Source organism: Brassica rapa, chromosome A03 (assembly GCF_000309985.2).
Source record: "Brassica rapa cultivar Chiifu-401-42 chromosome A03, CAAS_Brap_v3.01, whole genome shotgun sequence".
Taxonomy (NCBI): domain Eukaryota; kingdom Viridiplantae; phylum Streptophyta; class Magnoliopsida; order Brassicales; family Brassicaceae; genus Brassica; species Brassica rapa.
Window position 1 is genome coordinate 4,016,458 of NC_024797.2, and position 14,092 is coordinate 4,030,549.

The 14,092-nt window shown below is 36.8% G+C and overlaps 4 protein-coding genes and 1 long non-coding RNA gene across 6 annotated transcripts; 3 read left to right on the forward strand and 2 right to left on the reverse strand.

Moving 5' to 3' along the window:
- The first annotated feature begins 388 nt into the window (after positions 1 to 388).
- On the forward strand, positions 389 to 3,067 carry LOC103856410 (26S proteasome regulatory subunit 8 homolog A). Its single transcript, XM_009133515.3, has 9 exons — positions 389 to 739; positions 1,161 to 1,258; positions 1,338 to 1,562; positions 1,676 to 1,738; positions 1,823 to 1,986; positions 2,100 to 2,256; positions 2,372 to 2,470; positions 2,571 to 2,681; positions 2,763 to 3,067. The coding sequence occupies exons 1-9, from the start codon at positions 538 to 540 to the stop codon at positions 2,901 to 2,903; spliced, it is 1,260 nt and encodes a 419-aa protein (XP_009131763.2). The 5' UTR covers positions 389 to 537; the 3' UTR covers positions 2,904 to 3,067.
- Positions 3,068 to 3,476: 409 nt separating this feature from the next.
- LOC103856413 (GTP-binding nuclear protein Ran-2) lies at positions 3,477 to 4,875 on the forward strand. Its single transcript, XM_009133516.3, has 5 exons — positions 3,477 to 3,684; positions 3,774 to 3,843; positions 3,920 to 3,976; positions 4,073 to 4,190; positions 4,277 to 4,875. Exons 1-5 carry the CDS (start codon positions 3,682 to 3,684, stop codon positions 4,692 to 4,694), a joined length of 666 nt encoding a protein of 221 aa, XP_009131764.1. The 5' UTR covers positions 3,477 to 3,681; the 3' UTR covers positions 4,695 to 4,875.
- Positions 4,773 to 10,675, reverse strand: LOC103856412. Its single transcript, XM_018658081.2, has 3 exons — positions 9,827 to 10,675; positions 5,595 to 5,989; positions 4,773 to 5,504 (listed from the first exon to the last, which is right to left on the reverse strand). The coding sequence occupies exons 2-3, from the start codon at positions 5,982 to 5,984 to the stop codon at positions 4,980 to 4,982; spliced, it is 915 nt and encodes a 304-aa protein (XP_018513597.1). The 5' UTR covers positions 5,985 to 5,989; positions 9,827 to 10,675; the 3' UTR covers positions 4,773 to 4,979.
- LOC103856411 lies at positions 6,013 to 9,577 on the forward strand. 2 transcript variants are annotated; one of them, XR_004456793.1, is made up of 2 exons: positions 6,013 to 7,118; positions 7,198 to 9,577. It is a non-coding gene; the product is annotated as an uncharacterized LOC103856411 (long non-coding RNA). The 2 variants fall into 2 exon arrangements; XR_004456792.1 differs by having other exon boundaries at positions 6,013 to 6,959.
- A 254-nt stretch (positions 10,676 to 10,929) lies between the features above and the next one.
- Positions 10,930 to 14,019, reverse strand: LOC103856414 (tRNA dimethylallyltransferase 9). The gene is made up of 11 exons (XM_009133517.2): positions 13,492 to 14,019; positions 12,961 to 13,014; positions 12,768 to 12,810; positions 12,576 to 12,684; positions 12,294 to 12,492; positions 11,991 to 12,207; positions 11,813 to 11,907; positions 11,646 to 11,740; positions 11,475 to 11,550; positions 11,256 to 11,395; positions 10,930 to 11,183 (listed from the first exon to the last, which is right to left on the reverse strand). Exons 1-11 carry the CDS (start codon positions 13,753 to 13,755, stop codon positions 11,084 to 11,086), a joined length of 1,392 nt encoding a protein of 463 aa, XP_009131765.1. The 5' UTR covers positions 13,756 to 14,019; the 3' UTR covers positions 10,930 to 11,083.
- Positions 14,020 to 14,092: the final 73 nt, after the last annotated feature.

A 14,092-nucleotide genomic window follows, 5' to 3' on the forward strand; every position in this document is an offset into this window, starting at 1 on the left:
ATAATAATAATTTTTTTTATAGTTTCAGATTACATGTTTTCAGATTCGAAATTTTTATAATTTTTTTTTTTTTTCAAATTTTCTTTTTATAATTTAAAAATACTTTTTGAAACTGTTTTTTAAATTTTTATTTTTTATTTTAGTATTTATTTTTTATAAAATTTTAAACCCTAATTTCAAAACCCCATCCAACTCTAAACCCTCAGGTTTGGATTAATTAACTCAAGGGGTATAAGTGTATATTTACCTCTTTAATGAAACCTATTTTTGTGACTTTGAGCTTTGAGTGCTACTTTGGGAACAAAAACTTGGTTTAGTACTATTCTAGTCTTTTTCTCTTTCTTTAGATGAATAAATAATAAGGAAAGAAAAAAAAGAAGAAGAAGAAGATGTCTTGTTGGATAAGCCAAGATTCCAAATTATAAGAGGGCATTATTTGCTAAATGCTCTCGTCGTCCCTGTGATCCGATCCATCGTCGTCTCCAATACTAGATCTCTCTCTCTCTCTCTCGCTCGCGTCGATAATTTGTGATAAAAATGGCAGCCGTAGGAATCGAGACGAGGCGTCCTGAGGGTGCGATGGAGGAAACCTGCAACGTGAAGGGAGCGGTGGCGAAACAAGGAGAGGGGCTTAAGCAGTACTATCTCCAGCACATCGACGAGCTCCAGCGACTTCTCCGCCACAAAACTAACAACCTCAATCGCCTCGAAGCTCAGAGGAACGATCTCAACTCTCGAGGTCCTTTTCTTCCTCGCTCCTTTTGCCCTAGTTTCCATGGAATTGGATCGTTCGTCTTCTTTAGTTGTAGTAATCTAGGATTCCATGATTAGAGCTTTCGATTATTGGGATTGAGGGTGAAGATGGAATCTTCTACGTTGGATCTTGTTCAGATTCGGTTTGTGACTTAGGCCTCTGTTGAGTTGTTGTGAGGTGAGGATTAGAGAAAGATATAATCAGGAGAGAGAGGTATCTGCCCTATGAGCCTAGTTATAGATTGATTCATCGTTGGTTTTAGCCCAAACTGTTATCTTGAATACAATAAGAGCTGTTAGTAGTGCTTGCTACTTTGGTTGTGCAACTATGAAGCCTAGTTTTCTCTTTACTCTCATACTCGTCATCCCAATAACCAATGATTTGAATAAAAAAACATTCTAAACAGTACGAATGCTGAGAGAAGAGTTGCAGCTGCTTCAGGAACCTGGGTCCTATGTGGGTGAAGTGGTCAAAGTGATGGGAAAAAACAAGGTCTTGGTTAAGGTATGAATCCTTATATCATGTTTTTAGTCTTGTTGTAATCTTAGCTATCAGTGAAGAAGCTAAAACTCCCGTTTTCCAGGTTCATCCAGAGGGGAAGTATGTTGTTGATATTGACAAAAGTATAGACATAACTAAACTTACCCCATCTACAAGAGTTGCTCTCCGTAATGATAGCTATGTTCTCCACCTTGTCCTGCCAAGTAAAGTTGATCCCCTGGTTAACCTAATGAAAGTTGAGAAGGTTCCTGACTCCACTTATGACATGATTGGTGGTCTTGACCAGCAAATTAAGGAAATTAAGGAGGTATGTCATTGAAATAACGACCCTAAAGTCATTGGTTTATTTTGCTATTCCCTCTCTGTGTTTCGTTTCATATGCTTTTAAATATTTTTATAATATCCTAAATTGTTCATCAGGTCATTGAGCTTCCAATCAAGCATCCTGAATTGTTTGAGTCTCTTGGAATCGCTCAGCCAAAGGTACACATCATTTGAAAACTTATTTTGTCTATTGTAACTATGTTCAAGTGAGTTAGAGATTATTTCATCTTCATTTCTTGCTAGGGTGTGTTGCTATATGGTCCACCCGGAACTGGGAAGACACTTTTGGCTCGGGCTGTGGCACATCACACTGACTGTACCTTCATCAGAGTTTCTGGTTCGGAGCTGGTCCAGAAATACATTGGAGAAGGTTCTAGAATGGTCAGAGAACTTTTTGTGATGGCAAGGTTTGTATATGCTAGACCCTATTTTGACATTTCAAGCATGGTAAATAATGCTTGTGAATCCTCTTGCCTGTTGTCTTGCTTCATACCTATTCCTGATGGTTTATGGTGTTTAGGGAGCATGCACCATCAATCATCTTTATGGATGAGATCGATAGTATTGGGTCTGCTCGTATGGAATCTGGAAGTGGAAACGGTGACAGTGAAGTTCAGCGTACTATGCTTGAGCTTCTCAATCAACTTGACGGGTTCGAAGCGTCAAACAAAATCAAGGTGCTTGTTAAAGTTGTTATGGAAAAGAATTATGAATCTGAAAAGGACAAGTCTGTGGTATCGTAGTCTGAGGTCGTAGACAAACTCATTAATCATCTTAAATTAACTGTTGCAGGTTTTGATGGCGACAAATCGTATTGATATTCTGGATCAAGCTCTTCTCAGGCCAGGAAGGATTGATAGGAAAATCGAATTCCCCAATCCTAATGAAGATGTAATAATGCTTGTGCCTGTATTGCATAGTATAGAGTTTGAGTAGATAGGTTGTGAAGTACATGTTTGGCTAATGTAGTGTTTCTAAAATGTGTTTGCAGTCACGTTGTGATATCTTGAAGATCCACTCGAGGAAAATGAACCTGATGCGTGGAATTGATCTGAAAAAGATTGCAGAGAAGATGAATGGTGCTTCAGGTGCCGAACTGAAGGTAAACTGTTTTTTTCCCTCACTTCTCTCTCTTTCTACAGTTTGTCTCTCTTTCTCTTATGCTTTTGGTTGCTATGGTCAGGCTGTGTGCACGGAGGCGGGAATGTTTGCTCTGAGGGAGAGGAGAGTACACGTGACACAGGAAGACTTTGAGATGGCAGTGGCGAAGGTTATGAAGAAAGACACAGAGAAGAACATGTCTCTGCGTAAGCTCTGGAAGTAGGAATCTCTCTGTTCTGTTCTCTGTTATTCCAAGAATCTTTTCTGTTTCTTCTTTAAGCGTTTGAAAACAATTTTTTTTACTGCCTAAACGCTAGTGTGTACTTGAATGTACGCATACCAGTTCCGAGTTCATCGTCTTCAAACTAAGAGATATTATTCAAGAAAGACACCCCTCCATTGGGCACACTAAGATAACATGTACTTTGTTTATATGAAACCCACTATGGAATCAAAAGGTATAATCTAAAAGGATCAGGGTATATGCAAAGTGTGAAATGTGAGCTTATATGACGGGTTTTACACATTCACTTTGTTGAATTTCAACATGTTGTATGTATGAAACGGTGGTGGCATAAATATGAATCAAGATGTGGTTACAAACACAGGTCACATTTCAATTTTTTTTTTAATTTTGTTAATCGCAACGTATATCGAGAGGAAGTTCAAATTTCAAATTTGATAAGTGGAATAAATAAATAACATTTTCTGAAAAATGAAAAATAAAAATTTATGAGTCATGTGTCGGAAAAGACCGCGTGGAACTAAAGCTTAAAAGACAGATCCAACGGTGGAGAAAGCTGCGTTACAATTGCAGAACCATAAAGAAAGAAGTAAATCTAACGGTCGTAAGAATAGCGTCAGACCTAAGCGAAAAACCCTTGCCTTATTTCCTCTTTTATAAAAACCTTCATCTCGCCTCTTCTCTCCTAAAACATCATTCTCCACGCACACACAAAACACACAAACCCATCGCCTGAGATTCTCTCGATCCCGACAACATGGTAAACATTCTCTTCGATCTCATCCTGCCTCCATCGTCTCTATCTTTGTTTCTTTGTTCTAAATTGAGTTTGGATATGTTATTGTTCAGGCTCTACCTAACCAGCAAACCGTCGATTACCCTAGCTTCAAGCTCGTCATTGTTGGTGACGGAGGCACAGGTACCAACCCATTCCTCTATAGAACTTACTCACTGTTGTTCTTCAGTGGAATCACATGTCTTTGTGTTTGCTGCAGGAAAAACAACTTTCGTCAAGAGACATCTTACTGGAGAGTTCGAGAAGAAGTATGAACGTAAGTAGATAACAACATAATATAGACTGAATGCTCTTGAATCGAATTTTTGAATCTTCTGATTGATTTTGGGGAGATGATGTGTGTTTGTTGCAGCTACTATTGGTGTGGAGGTTCATCCTCTAGATTTCTTCACAAACTGTGGCAAGATCCGTTTCTACTGCTGGGACACTGCTGGTCAAGAAAAGTTCGGTGGCCTTAGAGATGGTTACTAGTAAGTGTCACAGTTTAGATTTGGTTAGGATGATGTTATCATGGTTGATTTGGTTTTATAAATTTTTTTTTTTTTCTCTATTGCAGCATCCATGGTCAATGTGCGGTTATCATGTTCGACGTGACAGCGCGGCTCACATACAAGAACGTCCCCACGTGGCACCGTGACCTCTGCCGTGTGTGTGAGAACATCCCCATCGTTCTCTGCGGGAACAAGGTCGATGTGAAGAACAGGCAAGTGAAGGCTAAGCAGGTGACGTTCCACAGGAAGAAGAATCTTCAGTACTACGAGATCTCCGCGAAGAGTAACTACAACTTTGAGAAGCCTTTCTTGTACCTCGCTAGGAAGCTCGCTGGTGACCAGAACCTTCACTTTGTTGAGTCGCCGGCTCTTGCTCCCCCTGAGGTTCACATTGACGTTGCTGAGCAGCAGAGGAACGAGGCTGATCTCATTGCCGCAGCCGCTCAGCCTCTTCCAGATGATGATGATGATGCTTTTGAGTAAAAGAAGAGCTTCTTCCACTATGTCTGCCATGGGAAGCTGTTTGCGTTGTCTGATTCTCTATTTGTGTTTTTTTTTTTGGTTTTTTTAACATGTTGGGGGAAATATTGTTTAAGATTGTTTCGTTTTGGAATAGAGCAGCGACTTGTCTTTGAACCCAAAATGAGATATGAGAATCAAGTAACACCACAATAAAAAAAAAGAAATATGTTCAAAAGGGATATTTGTACAAACTACTCTTTAACATTTATTCTATGTAACACAATGTTGTAGTTGTGAATGATGATTCTATCTGTAAGTAGTGCTGTTGTCATCAGAGATGAGGTTTTTTATCTGCATCAGATGTTCCTCATTTGATATGTTCAATCTCAAGCGGAGATTTGTGATCCAGGTTTCTTGTTCCCATGTTATGTTAGGTCCTGATGCATGCAGTCTCTCAATGCTGGATCGGTATTCATCCAGCTCTAACCTATGAACATCACCAGCTTCTGAGTCTTTCGCTGGTGAACTCAACTTCTTGTTCTTGATGCTTCTGTGGCGGCCACAAGAGGATGACTCTGTGTCACTAGAGTTACTGGTTTCTATGGGACCGAAAGAGACAGTGCTTAAACCGTCCATGTTACAACTGCCAACAGAAGATGCAACACTCTCTCTATCGTCTTCTTGTTCTTCTGTTCTTTTAAGAAACTTTAGCGGATTGTGCGGTTCAACCAAAGAGTAGGTCCGTTTCTTTGGACCTTTCGTCGAAAGTACATGAGACTCATTGAGCTTGTGTTTGCTCTCAAATGAAACATACTCGCCTTTTAGATACGCCTTTAGACAAATGGTATAAACAAAATGTCAGCTTAATAAAAAGTGTTTGAAAGATGTATATATACATTGACAGAGAACATAAACAAGTACCTGACCGACCATGATCCACTCGTTGTCTTGCCAAGACTGTCTAACCCGAATGTCACACTTGTCTGCCTTCACCTTCAGAGACGAACCAATCAATCTAACCAAGACACAATCTTCCTCCAGAACCTTGGAGACGATTGCCATCTTCCACGAACAACTTTCAAAAACCTCAAGAACGTCACCAGGAGCCCAAGAATGTAGAACTTGTACAGGAGGAGGCTCAGGTCTCATGCTCTTCCTTTGTACCCTCTCTGTAGCACCGTGATCAGTATCATACATGACAGTGTAATAATGCCCATTTCCTGAGAGTATCTCAGCAGATCTCCAAGCACCAGATGGAACAACAGATGATTTGGTCAACACTTCCACTTTAGTTCCTTTCTTGAATCTCATCCTTCCTGCTTTCAAATTCCAACTGCTTATAAGATAATATCAGATAGTACCACAAAACAAGATCAAAGCAAAACATCCAATGAAGCAAGGCAGTAAATCACAAAAAGTATTTTTATGATGATCCATTGCAAATAATACAATCAAATATAAGTTGGAGCAGTAGATCCATCAGAATCTGACACATCCAGAAACTTCAACTCTCTTGTCATAAACGTTTCAGATTCTTTTTGCTTCAAATCACTAGATTGAATAAAAGTCATAATTTGTTTAATGAAATTGAAAGTGTGATGACTCAATGTATAGAGTCTTTATTATACTGAGAAATTGATTAGGAGAAAACAATTTTTTCATCGTTAAGCAGACAATCAAGAGACTAAAAACTCAGAAATCTAATTATATAAAAAAATGTTGGAGTCTCTCCTGCTGAGGACACGTCATCAAATAAGTGAACCACAGCTTGCCACGTGTCCTCCTCACACTACAAAAACTCGATCTTCGTTTGGGTTGCGGAAGGGCTTTTACACAAGTGAGCTATCTTAGTATTGGGCCGGAAAATCATCAGACACTTAAGCCCGTTAGACGCCTTCGCTTTGTCGACGTGAAGCCGACTTTAGTTTCTAAGTTTCATTGTCGTCTCAGAAAGCTGATTAGGTATAACATCAATGGAGATTCTCAAAGTTTCAGAGAGATGAGTCTTCTTCATTAATCGTTGCGTCTATGTCGGTTCGTGTTGTATCGTATCGTTCTCGATTCATCTCTTTACTGGCGTTACAAGTTCCATTGATTCAGCGTCATTAATGAGATCTTAACTCTTCTGAGCCACTGCAACCACGATCATTCAATTAATGATTATTATCCCTTTCCAAGCGGTGGGTCTCTACCTATAAAAAGATATCATCCTCACAACTCCAACAGCATTTGAAGATGACCAGCATGGTCTAGAGATTGGCTTCTCCTCTTTCTGTCCCTCAACAGGTTTTGTTTCAATCTTTGGAATCTTTTTTTTTTCTGTAATCTGATATTTTAAAGCGTTCATGTAGTAACTCTCACGTCCTGAATTTTTCTCACTCATATATCAGAGTTGTTCCTTTGGATTTAAATCATCGGAAGTGTTGATCTTTGTCGTATTAAGTTGTTAGTTCAATCCAACTCAACAAACTTTTATTATCTTTAAATGTTTTTTAAGCAATTTGATTGTTTTTGTTTCTTGCAGGTTATATTAGTCAGTGGAAAATTCTGAGTCCATGTAATTAAGCTACCGCAAACTACAATGTTGAAGCTCGCATATTGAATTGTTTGGAAGAGCCTCTTCTATTCACTTGGTGATCATCTTTAAGGATGTTTTAGCTTCTTTAGTTCTCTGTTTTAGTACTGCAGATTTCTAGGCTTCTTGTGATTACTGACATTGTTTCTTTTTGGTCCAGACACAATCAAATCATCATTCTACGAGGTCAAGAAGCTGCTCAACTCTAAACATCTCTTCTTTAAGGAGAGGAGATGTATGCTTATCACAACCGCTGCAGCCATCTCGACAACTGCATCAGGTTACGAGTCAGCATCGTCTGGAGCAGCATCACTGTTTTACGTGGCGGAGTCAGGAAACTGGAGAGAATCGCAGGGAGTGAGGAAGAGGAAGAGTCGGAAATGGCGGAGGGTTCAGAGTCTGAGACAGAGGAGACGAGCAAGAAGCAGATGAGAGTGGAAGGAGTATCGGCGGAGGTGAAGAAGATGAGAGAGGAAGCAAGTGTAGGATGATCCGGTGAAGATCATGTGTGAGAATAAGGAGTTGATGAGGAGGAAGGCATTGGAGCTGAAGGAGAGGAAAATTGGGTACGAGTGGAGGCGGTGGAGATGGAGAAGCAGAGAGTGAGGTGGATGAGATAGAGTAGCAAGAAAGAGAAAGCAAATGGATAAGGTTAACCGTTAAGCTAGAGAACTTGCGAGGAAGGCTTGAAATGGAAAGGATGGTTCAGATTATGAGGTGAAGAGATATTGAGTTGGCGGAGTTAAAGTCGTTGTGTAAACATGTTGCAACCGATTACTATCGATATAATCAGCAAAGTCAAAACGTATTTGCATGATTGATTCGAACAGATTAAGCATATTTATAATTATATTTTCCTGAGTTTGGTGCAGAATATTTCAAACAAAAAATTAGTTAAAATATGTAATATAACCTAATAATTAGTTAAAATTTAAAAATATTAAGAAAAATTGAGTTTTTAAAATTAAATAGAAACGGAGCTACCGTCTAATAAATAGATTGTAGTACTGCATTATGAGGAGACGAGCAAGAAGCATGCTACTCTCCATTTTAGATCAATTAATATAATTAAGTTTTTTGAATCAAAAAAATCAAACAAAGAGTAATTGAAATTTTATGAAAACCCACAAAGATAAAAGAGTTTATAGTTAAAGCTAAATGTTTTAAAATCTACATAAATAAATTATTAACACATAATATAATGAAAATGTAGTGAAATACATAACATAGCCAAAAATACTTAATATAACAAAATATATACATAAAAATAAGCTAAAAAATAAAAATAATTTACAGATTAAAAAATAAAAAAATTAATCCAACAACTTATTGCTTATTTTACATTTCATTAAATTAAAGTCACCAAAAATTTTAAAAGAGTGAATTTAACTATTTTCGATCATTTAGCTCAAGCTGAAGAAACTATAGGAAAACCACAAAAAGTACATAATCAGAATATATATTTCAAGAAATAATTTTGAAATACTCTCCATTTCAGATCAATTAATATAATTTAGTTTCTTTAATCAAAAAATCAAACAAAGAGTAGTTGAAATTTTATGAAAACCAACAAAGATAAAAGAGCTTATAGTTAAAGATAAATGTTTATAATTTCTACATAAATAAATTATTAACACCTAAAATAATTAAATTTAGTGAAATACATAACATAACCAAAAAGACTTAATATAACAAAATATATACATAAAAATAACCTAAAAATAAAAAACAAATTTGCAGACAAAAAAATAATAATAAGAAATTTAATCCAACAACTTATTGCTTATTTTACATTTAAAAAGTCACCAAAATTTTTAAAAGAGTGAATTTAACTATTTTCGATCACTAAACTCAAGCTGAAGAAACTATAAAATATTGAGAGAAATCCGCGAAATTACATAATCATAATATATATTTCAAGAAATAGTCTTGAAATACTCTCCATTTTAGATCAATTAATATAATTTAGTTTTTTTAATCAAAAAATCAAACAAAGAGTAATTGAAATTTTATGAAAACCCACAAAGATAAAAGAGTTTATAGTTAAAGCTAAATGTTTTCAAAATCTACATAAATAAATTATTAACACATAAAATAATTAAAATTTAGTGAAATACATAACATAGCCAAAAATACTTAATATAACAAAACATATACATAGAAATAAGCTAAATAAAAAAAATTAATCCAACAACTTATTACTTATTTTACATTTCATTAAAGAAAAGTCACCAAAATTTTTAAAAGAGTGAATTTAATTATTTTCGATCATTAAACTCAAGCTGAAGAAACTTATAAAATATTGAAGAAAACCACGAAAAGTACATAATCAGAATATATATTTCCAAAAATAATCTTTAAAATAACAAAATATAACATAAAAATGAAAAAAAAAAAAAACTTATTTTCATGATATAAACAAAAGATTAAGGTGACTATAGCTACTTATATTTTTATACTATATTCTAAAATTTATATATTAAAATAAACATACTAAATATATAATCAAAATTAAAATTTAAACAAAAACCCGGGCGTAGCCCGGGCCGACCCTAGTTAAATTAAAAATTATGTTTACCTTAATAAGAAAAGAAGTTTGGTCAGTTAATGTTTAGCACGCAAAGAAAGCCATCATTCTTCTTCTGCTTCCACAAACAACAACAAAGCTTCATCTATTTTTTTAATTTTCTGGGCAACCAAACCAAACAAGGATCAAAGGGGCAAAGAAAAAAAAACTTATATGCAAAAATATAATTAGAAAAAGATATAAGTTTAGGCTTTTTACACGTCAGCAAGCCAAAACAAAATCCACATAGCTTTAGCCAGTTTTAAATTTAAAGGAAAAGAATCGAAAGAAAATAATAGTTCAAGTTGCAAACTTGTAAAACCCCTTTGGGCTTTGACGTTTTTGTATCCATTAAACCGCATGAGAAATGGCCCTTTGTTTGCTTTTATTTGATAAATGGGTGAAATAACCATAACAAATAAAGAAGGTGACTATGGTTTCTATTATTATCTTTGTTTAGAGGATGACTAGGCCTCGTTTTGGAATTTAGGGAAGCCATTTGTACAGAAATGCATTCTGCAAGTCATCAGCGATTTCATCATTACGTAGACGTTAGATATTCAGAAGACAAAAACTTTTTAGAAATAATGAAAAAGATGCGACGAATATCCGTATGCTATTAGTTCTATATGATTCTTGTTGGTGAGCAGCACGAGCAATGTGCGTGTTCAGGTGTGCCAAAAGGAGCTCTACTTAAATTACCTATTATTAATCATGCAAAAAGTTTAATTACGAGAGGACAAAAAAAACGCTATGGGCTTGCCCAAAAAAATAAAAACGCTATGGGGATGGTGAGGTCAGGTGGCTTACATAATTCCCACTTCAGTTTTGAATATAATACTTTTTGGCTTCTAACGTACCCAAAAAATGTTATCATAATATTCATGTCGTTGTCTTGCAGTATTTTATTTACATTTTCTTTTCACAATAGATAATGGCAGTATGGCACCAAGTCTTAAATCTGTTCAGAAACTATTTGAATGAAATCATCTAAAATAAAATATTATATGCTCAGTTAACTCAAATCGGTTCAAACCGTCCGTATGAGGATGAACATGAGATCGATGCTTAACAATTAACATGGGAGTGAATCTGAGATTTGTATGTGAAATGTAGACGGCAAAAAAAATGTTTGTTCATAAATAAATAAATAAAACATAATCTAAAACCTTGTCTACTACTCATACATTCATACAAAGAAAAAAAAACACATTTGCTGTTGTTTTGTTTTTTTTGGCTTCTGCGGATAGAAAGAAAGTGTGTGAGTGGCTATATTGCGGCTCCTTCCATGCATGAAACTTCACTCTTACATCCTTCATTTCTGATCCACTCCAACACCGAAGAACAATCCTCTCTTCCAACAAAATGCCTTCACAAAACAGAAACACAATTCATAACCAAAATGAATATAAGTAACCAACAAAAGGAGTCTTCTCTGTACCTATTTCTGGGGCGGTAGGCCTTTAGTGCATTAGCTTCTCGAGAGTTTCTCATTTCTTTGTTCATCCTAATAGAATCTGGCACCACCAGCGTCTCTGCTTCCTTCTCATAAGCATCGTAAATGAACTCAAGTATTGTATCCTGCAAGGAGGACAAAAGGATTGCATCACCAGCAAACCAATAGTGACATAAAAGAGACTGAATAGAATCAGATGTATACCAGTGGTTTAGAAGCGTTAAGCCAATGGTACATAGGCTCACACCTAAACCATGTCATTTGCCTTTTTGCAAAGTTCCTACACATCAATCAATCAAACAAACTGAATATGAATTCGACGGCAGAAGCTTATATGTACACCAGATAGTTCAAGTCTTTATGTAGAGGAATCACCTGGAGACTTGCTGAAATTTGTTCAAAAACCAATAAAACTCTCCAGGGGAACTTACACCCCCTTGTTGACGACATTTTGACAGATATTCCATAGCCTGAAAACGAGGAATCATGTTTCCACTGTTGGCTAATTACAATCACTAAATAGAGATAATAAATAGTTTTACCTGTCTGTAGCCAATGGCCCGAGTTGCAGAACTTGTGTTTGGAAGAAGACCAAGATCAAGAAGCCATCTAGCTTCTGACAAAACTCCATCAGCACCTGAATTTGAGAGACAACAAGCATCAGAGAAGACATAAACTCAGAAGAGCATGCAATTGTTATCCTTGCAAGCAGTTACTAACCTGAGAGCATGTCTTCACATCTTAAGTCAATAGATCTATAGAGATCAATCCGTGGGCTTGACAGGAAAAAACAAAGAAAGTCATAGTCCAAATCCGTCTGTACGTTTTGGACAGAGATATCATTCTCACTGAAGTCATCATTGGCATCAGGAGAATTCAAATTATCTCGAAAAGAATCATATGGAACACGAAAGGAAGACGGTGGAGATCCAGTTGACTGCCAAAGTAAACAAACATTGAACAGATAGTCTCATTTAACTAATAATAAATTTTCTCCAAATGGATCAAAAATCATGTTCAAACCTTGAGTATCTCGAGGCTACGCTTAAGTCTGTACCAATCATTACGAGCTAAAGAAGAGGCCTTCTGATCACCAGCATTGACCACGAACTCAACAGCTGCATCCCAGTTATGATCGGTCTGAAAATGAAGTAGTATATCGTGGACCTCAGAGATGATCTCTGGAGAAGGCTTTGGCACATCTGGCTTCCCATAGATAAACCTTAACACATTACCGAGAGAGAGCATGATAATGATGAAACTAGACTCGCTTTTAACATATACAAAAGGGGACACAAGACATACCATCGCAGGTACAGTCCAGTGCCACCTGTGACTATGGGAACACGCCCTCTACTAAGAATGTCTTTAGTAGCTTGCCTTCCGTCTTCGAAAAATTGCCCCACGGAGTAGTCTAGAGATAAATCATTAAACATATGAAGTTTCTCTAGATTTGCATACATGAGTATCAGAAATATTGAGAAGTGAAGAAGCAACCTTGAGAGGGATGCAGAATGTCGATAAGATGATGAGGCACCTCCTGAAATAATTTTGCATAAACATACAACGTTAAGCTCAAAGGTATACACTTTTTTGATAATAAAATCTGATTCATGCCATTGCCACCAACATCGCATTTAAAAAAAAAAGTGAATAAATCTTACCAAATGTATATATATTAGAAGGATACCTTTCTATCACTTGCTGATGGCTTGGCTGATCCAACATCAAGGCCTTTGTACACCTGTTGTCAAATCAAACACAAAGCAACAACCTTTTTAGTATCACCAAAGCTGGGGAGCTTGATCAGGGCGAATCTGATTAATAAAAAATAATAATTTCATAATTTGGGACCAATTTCTATGTAAAAAACCTCTAAAAAATTTGGGGACCAAAACTAATGTTTCACTAGTCTATGCCCAGATCAGCCCCTAAGCTTTTTTTTTTTTTTTTCCGCCCCTAAGCTTGATCAAACTAAGAACAAGAAGAAATAAACCTCAACTTCAGCTTTCAGACACAACTGGGTCCAACCATTTAGAGTGTCTATTTACTCTATTATTACTTCTACTACAGCTCTTGTAGTGAAAGTAGCAGTTTTGGTTAAGCAAAGCTGTCATCTTTGAGTTCAAGACCCTATCGATTGGCCTAGACAAGGGCTCAAATTAGTCACTCCTAGTGAGCTATAATCACTTAACCAGAGCGTGCATAAGTAGAAATGGACCTGGACGGAGTCAGCACTGATGATTTCGCCGTTGAGACGCTTAGCTAGCTCCAAGGCAAGCCTGCTTTTCCCGGCGCCGGTGGGACCAGATATCACAATCACCTTCTCCTTATCGGAGTTTCTCTTCTTATTCGAAGTGTTCCCGTTTAGAGAAACAGAGCAAGCGGTGGCTCCGCATAATCTCCGGCGCAGTAAAAGGCACGGCGGTTGCAGCCTCAAGCAACATGTACGGGCAGTCAAGAATACGCTACTGCTAGTCACCATTACACGAACGTTAAAGGAAGCTTAAAAGCTTGAAGACTGAAGACGTTTGCTACGGAAGAATGACCCGCGTAAAAGCTCATCTCGAAGAGAGACGAAGACAGCGAGTGAAGGAAGGATTAGAGAAGTACGGTTCGGTTAGGTTTACTGATCAAACCGAATCCAAATTATGAACTGATTTGAAAATGGTTTAGTTACATTGTCGGTTTACAAAACGAAATCGTTGTCCAAGGAACAATGGTTTTCCCGGTTGATTTATATCATAATTAAATAGATGCAATGTTCTAAAATTTGGTCTAGGCAGCGGGACGCCCGCTTAATCGATAAATCGGTTATGAAC